Source organism: Peromyscus eremicus, chromosome 14 (genome assembly GCF_949786415.1).
Source record: "Peromyscus eremicus chromosome 14, PerEre_H2_v1, whole genome shotgun sequence".
Taxonomy (NCBI): Eukaryota; Metazoa; Chordata; class Mammalia; order Rodentia; family Cricetidae; genus Peromyscus; species Peromyscus eremicus.
This window is the reverse complement of record NC_081430.1, coordinates 77,605,687-77,619,960: the sequence shown is the minus strand read 5'-3', so window position 1 is coordinate 77,619,960 and position 14,274 is coordinate 77,605,687. Positions and strand designations below refer to the sequence as shown.

Here is a 14,274-nt window from a genome sequence, read left to right as displayed (position 1 = left end):
CATTGTGCATGTGTATATGTGCATGCATACATGCACACACGCACACACACACAAATCGCACTTAACTCGTAACTCAAGAGTCTCTCCTGCAGATAGTAATTTTGCTCCAGCTTATTTCAGATCAGCTAAGGCGTTAGTAAGTAGACTAAGGCGTTGACAGATGATGGCTGATCAAGGACTATAGTTTGTGCTAGTGTGCTTCTGTCACAGAGGCAAAGTAATCAGAGTTAGGTTTAGGCTCCATATCTAAACTAACAATTAATAAGTCAGAGTAAATAGTGAATTCTAGATAAACAAAAGAGATCTTTCTTCCCCATGAAGACAATCTTTAGAAAGGGTTTCTCTTTAGAGCCCTGGCTGTCCTAGAACTCGCTCTGTAGCCCAGGCTGGCCTGGAACTCAGAGATCCGCCTGCCTCTGCCTCCCAAGTGCTGGGATTAAAGGTGTGCGCCACCACTGCCCAGCTTTTTTTTTTTTTTTTTTCAAATCACAATACATTGGGTTGAAGATATGGGCTTGTGATAGGTAACTAACACTAAAATCTCAAAGAACAGGACCCTGAGAACAGACAGGACTGAAATAATGAGAATAGTCCTGTTATCAAACTTACCCTAACACCTGCTCAACTGGGCAAAGTCCCTTCAGTAGATGTTATGCTGTGCCTGTATAAAAGGAGCCTGCCCCACTTCGTAGGCCCTCACGAAAGGAGAAGGGCACTGGACATTTCATTTGTCATAAGACTTCTTGATTCCAACAGACTGGGTGAAAGTGTAAGCAATGCATAGCATTACCCGGTCAGCTGGACCAATTAGTTCCTAAAATCAAGACAGAGCACAATGGAAAGCCAAGAGAGATGAGAGAAGAATGAATGGAATGATTCAGATTTCAGTATGTCTGACTGACTCCCATATGACTTGGCTATATTTTGGCTCCTACTTTCATACAGATAAGAGACTCTCAATGAAATCTTCACAGAAGAACTTGGTAGATTGAAATGTAAATTTGGAACCAGCCTCTGTGGGTTGGAATCCTGGCTCTACCACTAACTCTGCTGCCATATACACCCTAGGCCCTAGGTCCAGGCCCTTTGTCGGTGTCTTTTTACAGAGTTGTAAGGATTCTATATGATAATGGCAGAACAATGCCAGGCACACAGTACATGGTCCATAAATACTAGTAACACGTTTTCATGGGCTGACCTTTTAAAAGTGAACTTCAGCAGCCTTCTGTTTTTGCTTTCAAAAGAGCCCTGAAACCTTCTAGTATCTTCTCTACCGCAGCCTACAGGAAACGCCACTGGCGATGTAGTGAGAATTCAGATGAAAACACATCTGTCTTGGTACCCGTGATGCTGCCCATAGAGACTCACTGACCAAGCAGTGGTCCTCACACTGGGATCTCTGGACCGGCACTACCCTGTCCTCAACGGCTCAAAACTTGGGAGACTAATCCAGTCTTTGTTCACTACCCAGATCAACAGAAACTCTAGGAGTAGAAGCCTGGGAATGTGGGGATTAATAAGCCCTCTAGCTAAAGTTCAAGAGCCACCAGAAGAAAGGCTCTGGTGGAGAAATGTAAGTGCTCTGTACTTTTTACTGAAGAGCAGATCTACTCAGAGAAGTCCTCCATCTTCTTTGGGCCCATGGTTCTGGAACAAACTGACACAAATCCTAGGTCAGAGCTTGGCTGGGCTATTCTTAGGATGGACTACCTAGCAGGACCTTGTGACACTCCACCTGCTAATCCCAGTCAATTCTACAAATGCATTCTGAAAGCACTTCATGTCACGTGACAATATGAAACAAACAAATCAGCTACTTCCCCCTTCTCATGATCAATCTGACCTACTGGCCCCCCATGCTTGGTATAGAATTCTCTGTGGTGATGATCAGTAAGGATATCTTCTCAGAGATTCCTCCCAACTGGAAAGCCTCCAAGATCATATCATTCTCTTTGGCTGTTACCCCCGCAGCTGAGGCAATCGACACTGCCAGGTTTTGATGGCTGCATCCCTTTGATTTTATTGACCCTTAAACCTTAACAGAAACATGTGTAGATCTGGAAAATCAGACAGTAAATTCTAGATGGCAAAGAGGTCTGAGAATAAAGGGAACTGCTTTCAGATCATCTATCCCAGAGCAGGACACTGAGACGGATGATGGTAATCCTAATATCTGGGAGGCAGAGACAGGAGGATCACATATGTAAGGCCAACCTGGACTATGGAGTGAAACCCTGTCTCAAAACAAAGTCCATAAGATGGCTTAGTGAGTAAAGCAGCTCACTAAGCCTGATGATGAATTTTGTTGTAGGATATTTTGGTCACACTCTGACACTCCAGAGACTGACAATAAAGTTTACTTTGAATGAGAGGGCAAAGCTGGCTACTAACTGACCAAAACTAGTCATAGAGGTTTTGGAGGACTGAGGACATATAGAGAGACACAGGAAGTAGTAGGATGGGGCTTAGAAAGATTCTTGGCCCTTTAGGGTCAAGGAAGGAGAGAAAGAGGAGGTCACTGGTTGCTTCTCCCCCACTTCTCTGATCATTCAGGCTCTTACCCTGATATCTGACTTCTGAGTTTTTATTGATAAAGAATAATTAGATAAACGCTTCAGAATTTTATCTCTGGGACCTACATGGCAGAAGGAAAGACCCAATTCTCACAAGTTCTTCTCTGACCTGCCCACATGTGTGTGCCACTGTGTCACACATATACACATGAGTGCTCACATACACAAAGAAATAGAATCGTAAAAATTCAAATGAGACCAAACCCAAACCATCTCTCCAGGTCTCACAGAACTACTGCAAACACCGTTCTTCCTCTCTGCCTGCGCTCCACCGGCATCTCCCTTCCCCGACTAAAAGTACTTCCTGTGTTTGACTTTACTGTTCCCTCTCTCTTTGGATCCCTCAGCCATGCTTAGATTGCCTCCTTGGCCTCCTTGCTGAAAACCCTCAACTAGCTCCTTCACGCTTGAGATTTACAGCTTTTCTGACGTTTCTAGGCTGTGCCCATCTCCTCTCAACTCCATTTCTCCTGCCTCACATAATATTTAGACATTCTTTAGCCAAACACCACACATTTCTTATGCTTTTAATCTCTTTTTTTTTCTATAAATTAGACTTTCCATGGCATCAAACAGTTGCTGGCAGTAATGTAGGCACAGTCAGGTACCATAGTTCTAGAATGCAAGGGATGGGAAATGTGGGCAGATGTGTGTGCCCTTAGGAAGAGAAACCCGTGAAACACCCTGTGTGTTGACATATGTCTGTGGCTTTGGAATAAAAAACTGAAAGATCACTGAGTCCTTTAAATATCTTTATCCAAAACTCAACCCCAAGGCGCTGCAGTCTCCAGATCTAAGGTTTCGTGGGAAGCATGGTGACTTCTGTCCCTGGCACTATCCCTTCCACTCACTGTGTGGCCTTTGAGTAATTCCCACCTCTCTTTCATGCTTCAGTTGCTCGAGGTAAACTAAGAGATTTATCATTTTAAGACATTTTATAGTACTATGGAAATGCTAATGCAAATGCTGTTAATAACAGTTGTTACTATTAACCTCAAAATCACATGGTGATACCTGATGCCAGTTATACCATAAGCACCAACTGGAGCCCTCCACCATACCTCTGAAGAGTGGGTATGAACCTGCTCCACCCATGTCCTCGTCTATGTGATCCACACAAACCTATGAACTTCAGGGTGAGCTTGAACTCTGAAAGGCCTTGGAGTTAACTTGTGGAGAGTTGGCAAACTTGACCAACCCACCCAAAAGTTTGTGGTTAATGGATTACAAATTTGGGTAATGCAGAACAATAAATCACAACGAAAATAATAAAGCTGAAAGTACACACAATTTAAGCAGAAACACCAGTGTTTTTTATCGGAAATGAAAGAAACCATTGATCATAGCAACTGTCTGAGATTAGCAGGGAGCCACATTTTCAAACATCCTGCAGTAAATCCAGAGCAGATCCAGCTGGAAAGCAAGAGTGGAAATAAAACTAGAAAATTCATACCACGCTTTGAAGTCTGCTTCTTTCACAACCACGAGTCCCTGATTCGCCCCAACCATTCCGAGCTGCCTTTGCTTGCTAAATTTATTTTAAAAGACACACAAGCCACACACACTTGCATATAATCTTTCAAATGGACTCCAGCTTTTTGCAAGGGTGGCTTGTTGGGGAATTTGAATCCCAAAAATACTTTCTCTTGCAAATGAAATCAGCCATCAATTCCCCTGACTGCAACAGGAATAGAAAGGCGTTCCAGCACTAAAGCTAAAAAACACTTTGGGTTCTAGAAGAAGTGCAGTTTAGTCTTCTTTTGTTCTATCCTTGACCCTGCAGTGCACTTTTAAGTGTTAGTTTCCATGTGCTATAATCTACCCGAGACTACTAACGGAGATACAAAGACACCAACATGCCCGATGCCAGAATGCGGGACAGAAGCCTAGTAATGCCTTCCATCCCGTGGAGCCACCTGGGACTCCCCAAGTGGGCCAAGTCACCATTGGAAAGTAACTGCTGCCCTCCTAACCCATCAGAAGAAAGCAAGAGAAAGGTGTGGGGTGAGCAGAGTGTCAGTCTTGACACGACACATCAGTGTCATTTACCAACTATGTCCCAGGTCGGAATAGGATATGCATGTATGGGCAGCTGGATCACTAGATCCTTTCCCTAATGATCAATGTGGAGAAAGAGAGACCCTGTAACCGAGACCCAGCACTGACCCAAGGTCCCTTTGGTGGCACAAGGAAGAAGCAAGAGTGGAGAAACAGGAAAGTTGTAAAAACCAATGATTGAGCTCTGACAACTTATGTGTCAGGGTTTCTGCCAATGGAACAAAAACGGAAAAAGACACTTTGAATGACTGTACCCGCTCAGGCCTAGGATTATGGAAAGTGTAAAACAATAAAAATCATTATTTTTACCCAGTCTCTTTTGTGAGACTGCAGGTTGGACAAATAGAAGATTTCTGACGTCTTTTCCAGCCCTGCTGTTATTGTAAGGGGGTCTACAGTTCAAGCCCCTGGTGGGATTTTAATTCTAGCATAGGAGTGGGGCAAATGACCTCACTGCTGAGGCTGCTCTAGTTCGTAGGGACACTTTGGTATACTTGTCACACCTCCGTATGGCTTTTTTCCTCACTCTATATATGTTTCTGGGCTTGTCTGTCTCTCATTCTCTTTGTGTCTCTTCCATACAAACATATGGAAGAGTGTGAACCCAGGGAGACCGAGAGGCACACCGGGATGGGATGACTTTGCAACCCCACTAAGTTGGCATGAGTCCCGAAAGTTCTATTTTCTCGAATTAACGAGAGAGTTTGTGAAAGGCAGATTGCAAAATGCTGAATTCATTGAACGCGTCCTCGTAAGAATTCCTTCTCAAGGCCCAAGCTGCAGGACAGGAGTAGACTGAGAAAGGCCTTGGCCTATGGGGTCCACTTCTCCCTTCTTCGGCCTTCCCACCCAGGAGCCGGGTAACTCAGCATTGGAAGGAAACCTCAATGCAGGCACTCATACCGTGGACCCAAACTGCGAGCACTGGGCGTGCTTGATCCAGACAACAAGCCGGGCACAAAGTGAGTAAGGCAGAGGCAGCACCACACAAACAAAGACCTCTCAACTCTACAGACACTGGGAGGGTACCAGCTGGTCAGCTGAGATGAAAGGAGGAGGAGGAGGAGGAGGATGAGAGAGCCTCCCATCTCCTGCCTTCTCCTCCCCCATAGCCATGCTTGTAGGCAGCCAGGACTTACTTTTATAGCCCTGTGCAGATGACCTTGTTCCAGCTAAGATAGGGGCTCCTTTGATCTCAGCAGGGGATGCTCTGGGCCTGCAGCTGGCCGATATTAATAGCACAGGATCAGCTTGGGTAGAAGAGATGGCTCAGTTGGACCGGGTCACTTGTATTCCCTTTTCTGCATCGGAGCAGAAGGGACTTCATTTCCCGGATCAGCTCCTGCTGGGTGCTCCTCTTAGGTCAACCCAGATCATTTTATTGCTGGCTGCTCTTGGCTGCCTGCTCTCCAAACTGTTTTCGAGCGAGCACTGTTTAAGCAAGGGCCTCTGCTCTGCAGCTGAAATCCATTACAGGACTCTGTAAAGCAGAAGAACCACCCGTGGCTGGGTGCTTCCCAGCTGCAGACCCTCCTCACCATGATAGCACTGAAAACGACTCGAGCAATCTTTTACTCCTTCAAAATAACACCAGACAGAAGAAACTGAGGCCCCAAAGATCTGCCCATGGTCATAGTTACCACATATTCAAAGGTCAACAAATAAAGGCCTAAACCCCACAAGTAGTTTATTCTATTTTATGTTATGTATTTCACATCTCTTTCATAGAAACTTAGGGACCACTGCAATATATCTGAGCAGGAATGCATGTTCTAAGAAATGCTCCCCCCATCAGTGTGCTTTTGTTTTTGTTTTTTTGTTTTGTTTTTTGTCTGAAGTTCTGGGGATAGAATATCGCTGTCTCATGAGTATTAGGCAAGTGCTTTCCCCTGGCCAAAATCTGTTTATTTTAACTCACTGGTAAGTAACTCCATTATAAACTTTGGGAAAAATATTTCCATGCCCTATTTACATGTTCCCTCAATACAAGAAAAATACCTTTAAAAAAAACAAACCAAAACAAAACAAAAAAACCAACTGCTTCAATTCTCTCTCGGGTTTCATCATTAGGAATAGTTACCTAAGGATGAGCTAGGAACGCCCTTTCCTATGAACAGCTCATCATTTTCCTGTTGCCATTACACTAAAGTTCAAAGGCATTTCTTTTGTTTGTTTGTTTGTTTGTTTGTTTGTTTTTCGAGACAGGGTTTCTCTGTGTAGCTTTGCACCTTTCCTGGATCTCACTCTGTAGACCAGGCTGGCCTCGAACTCACAGAGATCCGCCTGCCTCTGCCTCCTGAGTGCTGGGATTAAAGGCGTGCGCCACCACTGCCCAGCTCAAAGCCATTCCTTTCCCTCCATTTTGTTCCACTTCTTTGCTTAAGATAAAGCAGGGAGACAAGAAAAAGAAATCCACTTATTTTCAAATAAAGAAGCAAGATACTCTCTTCTGGTTTCCTCAGAGCTGAACAAATTTGTGTGTGGTGTATGTGTGCATGTAAGGTTTGTGAGCGTGTTTGTGTGTAGAGTGTTTATGGTGTGTGTGTGCGTGTGTGTGTGTGTGTGTGTGTGTGTGTGTGTGTGTGTGTTGTGTGTATAATTATAGAGATTTTTAATGGCATTCCTAGGCAGAGTGCTGGTCACTCTTTTCTGTGGTACTCACCTAATGTCCCCTTACTGCTTATAGCATGTCTACACCTTTTGGTTGGTCCCTGTGATAAAAACACGCACACAAAAAGAATACAGCATAGGGCTGGTTCTATATTTAGTAGTAAAGCACTTGCTATTAGGAGACCCTAAGTTCCATCTCTCGCACCAGAGAGACAGATCTATCGATTTAGTTTTAAAATATATGAAAAGTTCACCTTCTTAGAGCATTTCTTTACAAATCCAAGCAGGCAGAGAGGACACAGAGGAGGGGGAGCGCAAGGCCGCCCGTGCAGGCCAGGAGGCTCTATGCAAGAGGCAGTCTTGGAGCCTGGAGGCCTGGCCTTGGGAAGAGGGGTGAAAGGACAGAAGAGAAAGCCTTCTAGAGACAGGACAAAGGGCAGCAGAAGGCGGCACACTTGACCAGACGTTTGATTCAAGGACTTAGTGGGTTGACCAGCAAGGGGAGGGCTGACCCAGAAGGGTTAAGAAGGATCAACCTTGTTTAGTGGGGTTCTAGAAACTAGACCACTCAAAAGAAAAATACTGGAGTTTCTGCATTTGCTGACTCCCACGTTGTATTACATGGCTGTTACAATAAACCCCAAATCCTTGAATATTTTCAAATTGGCACACTTATTTTAGCACATCCTCCGAAAAGACAATCTTCAGCATTTTGAGTAGGAGGGAGACACCCTGGAAGAAGGCCAAACAGCAGAATGGAAACAGAAGGTCTTACAGGGTTTATTAAAATGAGCCAATTATGAGTTTTAATAAATCGCTTGATCATAACACAAATCACAAAGGAAACGAAGGGACACATGAAAGATATATTTGGAAAGAAAGCTAAAGCCAATCTGGCGAGAGGGGTTGAAGGAGAGGTGGATTCCAGCTAGTTCAGGCTCTCAGCTGAGGCGGCAGGAGGATCACAGAGCACTGAGTGGAGAGAGAAGGGGCAGACAGAACACCTCACAGCTTTCTTAAACACGTCAGTAGTTTTCACTATGAAAAACAACACCAGGAAGCAGACATGTGGGGCTTCCATTCTGAGACTAAAGCGGTGCTGGTGCATGAAGATGACCTGGTCAGGCAGTCAGGAGCCTGTCTAGGCCTGAAAGTCCCCTGTATTCCATCATGACTAGTTCTCAGAAAGCAGAAAGGGAAGGTGGGCCTGGAAAAACTCTGTGTGTCTGCTCAGGCCCCTAGCACTGTGCCCCAAATTCAATTGCAACTAGAAAAGCGCCGAAATGTCAAGGGAGGACTTTCAACAAAATTAGAAACCACCTTCTGGCTGCTGATGTAGTTCCCCCAACGACTCAAGGTTCACTGCCTTCAAAATCCCAGCCAGTCTGACCTTTGCTAGTAGGAGGCGGTAGAGAAAAGGGGCAGATTTACAACTGTGGAGACTTTGTCTTGCTTCTTCTAAAGCTGAGCAGGAATGTCAGATCTCTTGCACAGGGAACCACTGCACACTCACAGGCAGCCCAGGGGTGCTCAGGACAAATAAAAGACAAGATTGCGATGGGACCACTAGTAAAAGCAATGCTGGCCCATCAGTCTCAGAAACAGCAACTGGTTAGCAAGGCACCACAGAGGGCTGACAAGACTCCCTCCAGGGGGAAATGATGGATGTGTGTGAAGATGATTCAAAGGGAACTCACTCAGAGACAGCAAAAGACAAGAACAGATCAGGTGCCCAGCAAGATGTCCAAGCCTAAATCACCAGGCTCCAGCAGGCTGCACTGACCAGCGTCCAGTAACCATGTCTCCCAGCTCTCAGCAGGAGGCAGGAGGCTGTATGTCAGTGTCAAGTTTCAGTCTCTCCAGGACAGATCCTTTACCTTCAGACAGGGACAAATCATCAGCCGGAGACACCAGGTCTGCTTGAGAAGGGAGGGCTCCACTCAGATGGGTCGTAATTTGATTCGTCAAGATAACCTGTGAACAGACAGGGAGAACAGAGCGGGGAGGGAGAAGAAAGAGAGAAGACCAAATTAATTATTAGAGCTATCAAAAGGCAGACTGTGGTTTAGGAGGAGAGTGATAAAGCCAGGTAGGAAAACCCCGGCTCTAACTTTAACAGGCTTATCTTCAGGCAGGGCCTATCCGTATTCAAGACCCAGAAAACAAGCAGGTGGGCTTTTTTCAGAGCCAACATGGCTGAGTAGGCTAAGAAGTGTTACAATATTACCAAAGGCAGAAGAAAAACCAGAACTAAGATGCACATGCACATTTTATAAAGTTTATCGAATTTTTGAAAACTAGGGTCCCAAAGCTAAGATATTGCTGGTATTGATTCTAAAGTAATCATTTAAAGTTTGGGGGCCAGTGGGTTCTTACCGTTATCCCCAAAGCCAGTTTTATTTTCAAATGTATGAAACAGAAATAAGATTCACCCCTAAAAGAACAGCAGAGGTGTCTTTTAAATCAGTTGATGAAAGCAAAGGAGTGTAGTGTCACTACGCACGTAAGGCCTAAGTTAACACAACTTTATTAAAAATAAAGTCCACGGCACTTAAAATCCCTGGGAAGGACTCTAAACCACTTACTTCACATGACCCAATGCTATACTATGCTTTTATATTGGTGAGTCAAGAAATTTTCTTTCCCTTCAAAAATTCCATTAGTAAATTAGTGTATTCTATTGTTTAACAATCTACAGAGAGAATAAAATGCAGACTCTGTTACCAAATTCCAAGAAAACACTCATTTTCAAAAGTTCTGGGTGCGGTTCCAATCACGAGTAGGAACCATTGGGCCTCTTGGTCACTTGAAGGAAATGTCTCCTTGTGTACAGGCCAGTGTTTGGAACGTGTACCTAAAAGAACAGAACTGTCTTGGTCTGTTGAGAGGGTTAGCTAATGGGTTTGCCATCCTGATATGAACAGCATCGTCTCTTTTTAAAAATTTCTCATGGTGCTGGGGATTGAACCCAGGGCTTTGTGAATGCTAGCCAAGTACTCTACCTCCAGCTCCACTGTAAGGCATCCCCATTAACCAGCTTTTCTACCACACCTCTGTGACTGTCTCTTCAATGGGCCAGTGGTACATATAAATCCTGAACCAATGGCAGCTTCATCGAGGGGTCAGAGGGGACAGAGTGACAAGGCCAGGTTCAGCGATGAGGGGCTCTATTAGCAGAGACAAGCTCTCAGAGGCACCAGTATCGGGGGCGCTGGCAGGCTCCAGTACTCTGCAGTGCTGGTCAGGGTTTCTAGGCCCACACGGTACTGGCCACTCTCAGACCTCGTACACCTCCTTCTCCTTCTCTGTGCTACTTCTCATCTAGACTGGTAAGAGTCACACGGGCTGTCTTCAATGAACACGCCTAAAAATAACAACTGTTCATGTGAAAGAGTGAGTGAAAAATTATGTTGCCCTCTCACTTAATATATACTGCAAACTTCAGAGTTTAATATAGCTGGATTCAAATTGTGACCTTTGTTTTTTCTTTTTTTTAATTGTGACTTCTGAGAAGTCTAGCTATATAAGCCTTGATTTTGTTTATTAAAAATTTTTATTAGGGGCTGGAGAGATGGCTCAGAGGTTAAGAGCACCCACTGCTCTTCCAGAGGTCCCGAGTTCAATTCCCAAGCACCCGCATGGTGGCTCACAACCATCTGTAATGAGATCTGGCACCCTCTTCTGTATACATAATAAATAAATAAATAAATCTTTAAAAAAATTTTTTTATTAGCATATATTCTTTGTACGAAGTGATAAGTTTCAAAATGACATTTTCTTTGTTCTTTTAAAAATTTATTTATTTCTTTTGAGAGAGAGAGAGAGAGTCTTATTATGTAGTCCAGGTTGTCCTGGAATTCATTATGGTGATCAGGCTGGCCTCCTGAGAGCCAGGATTAAAGTATGCAACACAGGACCAGCCCAATAACAGTCTATTCACTCACGAATATCACTGACCACACTCCATACGCCTCTGCTACGTTATGCTTATTGGATGAGTTATCTGTGGACGTGAAGGTTGTTTCCTCTGAATTATTTCAAGGTTATTTTTAGTTGGTTAGGTTTGGAATGAGGAATATGATAATAAAAAGTGAGCTTTCATTTTTGTGGGATTCTTCCAGATGATAGCTTGGTGAGAATGACTAGAACTCTAACAATGTGGTAGCAGTACACACACACACACACACACACACACACACACACACACACACACCACATACATATATACAACTATTTCACCAAATATAGTACCTATCACAGAAAGCCTGTCACCACATACACTGGGGACATTAAGAGGAAAGGGAGCAGCATGGCTTCTTCAGGACGATATAAGTGAATGAGACAGCATCAGCTAAAATATTTCCATCTCTCTTTTCCAACGTTGGTTTTGTAACGGAAACACGTACTGAGGTGATGCTTTTACTGTATGGAAACGGGTAACAGTCTGCAAATCTCCAGCGAGCTACAGATGCTTCAAAAATAGCTCAGTGGCAGAGCACTTGCCTAGCAGCTGAGGGGATCTGGGTTGGATTCCCAGCATAAGAACGACAGGATGGGGAGGGGAAAGGAAGAGGAGTGGAGGGAAGAAAGGAAAAATACACATCGCCACTGAAGCAGATGGAGAAGAAAACCTCTCCTCTCTCTTCAGTGGCTCTGCCGATTATCTTTCCCTTGTTATCATGTGTCTTCAAGCCAAGGCGCTGAAGGCATCCACTGCCCGGAAACTTGGGGGCTTGCTAATCACATCATCTGATGGAATTGTGTGGTTTTCTAAATCTGTGTTTAGCAAAATGATGGAACAGAAACACTTCCAAAAGCATCAATTACAAATAATCACAACTTGGACAGAAGCCTACAGATGTGTTTTTCTCTGAGGCAATCTGGAGACGTGAAAACTATGCTCTTAAAATAACTTATAAAATACTACTGCAGAGTTATAAACAGCGTCTTAACACTGTCTGGTTTCTGAAAATGAGTTCCGACTGCACTTCAGAGGGCTTTGCATAGACTCTGCTCAACTGGAGCAATTGGGGCTTCTGATATCGGACACAAATCTGTGTGAGAGCAGTTTGCACAGAGGTTGAGGGCACTGGCTTCAGAATTAGGCAGACTGGAGTTCAGAGCTAGGCTCTACTGTTGCTGGCCTACAAGACACTGGCCAGTGTAACTTCTCTTGATGTGATAATAACCCCCAGGAGCTTGAGGATTAGACTTGACAATTTACTTAAAGTCTTTAGCACAGTACCCAACCTATGGCAAATGGTACCCCGTTATTGTCCCTAGCCGTCCTTTGCTGATTGGGCTTTGCTTGTTCAGAAGTCTCACGCCCAACTTTACATAGTAGCCTGTTAGTATGCACATGTATGGGTGGTTTTTTTGTATCTGTTAAAAATTGTAAAAATAGTTTCTCATCTTTAACAAAAAAAAAAAAATCACAAACAAAAGTCAGGGGTGTCTTTGTACAGCATATTGTTCGCTGTTGACAAAGAACATACATTTGCTATTTATATCTTTAAAAGCAATAAAACTTCAATTGAAAGTGCATCTGTTATTTTCACTATTTCCTTAAAAGCATGGCTAATTGAAAACACAACGTAAGTACATCGGCATCAACTATAACTACAAAGCCAGAGGGGGACTCTTGGACAAAAGGGAAGATAAGAGTTTTAATGATCATAGTTTCATCTGAAATCAGGAGGAGACTGAATCTGGCTAATTGTTTACTAGGAGAACACCAGCCTCCTACAGAGAAGGGGGACAAGAAGACCCTCAAGTTATAGAGTAACTACTGTCTTGACTCAAGTTTTTTTTTATGAAGAGATAAATGACTTGTTTTCTAGCACTGCCTTGGCTTTCGGATGCATAAAAGCACATTTGTATACAAAAGGCATCCGCATAGAATGGAGCATAGACCATGAGTCCCACTGCTAATACTCTCCTCACACAAAGAGGGGGACATTTCTTCCTTCAAAGGTAAGTCCCCATGCCACGTCCACCACGGCTCTGGCAATGAACCTGACTAGAGTGGTGAGAAAATGAATAAAAGACAGACAAATGGGCACATGGACAGAAAACTGGGATAGGGCAGTTTGGGCTTCAGCTGGAGAAACCATAGCACCCCAGAATCTCATCGTGTTTATTATACACAGATGAACAAGGATGTGGGGTTATTACATACAGATAAACAAGGAGGCAGAGTTTATGGAGTAGAGCTGTGCTGTGGGATGTATGGCAAATGTGTTGCTAATTAATCAATAAAACACTGATTGGCCGTTGGCTAGGCAGGAAGTATAGGCGGGGCAAGGAGGAGAATAAAGCTGGGAAGTGGAAGGCTGAGTCAGAGAGACACTGCCAGCCACCACGATGAGAAACAGCATGTGAAGATGCCGGTAAGCCACAAGCCATGTGGCAAGGTATAGATTAATAGAAATGGGTTAATTTGTGATAGAAGAAGTAGATAGCAAGAAGCCTGCCACGGCCATACAGTTTGTAACCAATATAAGTCTCTGTGTTTACTTGGTCGGGTCTGAGTGGCTGTGGGATTGGCAGGTGAGAGAGATTTGCCCTGACTGTGGGCCAGGCAGGAAAACTCCAGCTACAGAGCTGGATTAAGGGGACGGATTTAGCTAATCTCCAAAGGAGCAGTCTCTGGATGGGAGCAGTCTCAGACTGTAAAGATCTGCGGAGAGAAAGCTTCCAGGAGTAGCCATCAAGGGTACCATAGCCTACCATGAGTATCAGCATCCACTGGAGAGAACAGAATGGAGGGGTACCAGGCCCAAAGGCAGAGCCTTTGACAGAAGGAGTGCCTTCTACTAGACTCTTAGAAGACAAGCAAGAAGACAAAGCTTGTACTCAGCAAGGGTAGAAGAGGTAGAATGTAGTATCTGGTCTTGTTTAGCAGCAGAAGAAATAGTAATGGTCAGCAAACTAGTAACTCAATATTTATAAGTCAATGAACTAGTTCTTAATTCTTTGAGAATTTCATACAATGTATTTTGATCACATTCATCTCCCAACACATTCCTCCCTG

The 14,274-nt window shown here is 44.1% G+C and overlaps 1 protein-coding gene across 1 annotated transcript in view; it reads right to left on the bottom strand.

The window, feature by feature from the left end:
* The window catches only part of Rad51b (RAD51 paralog B), a 539,444-nt gene that overhangs the window by 150,140 nt on the left and 375,030 nt on the right, over positions 1 to 14,274 (bottom strand). The window contains exon 8 of the mRNA XM_059279928.1: positions 9,119 to 9,215. Within this exon, the coding sequence (XP_059135911.1) occupies positions 9,119 to 9,215 (97 nt within the window). The remainder of the gene's footprint in view (positions 1 to 9,118; positions 9,216 to 14,274) is intronic.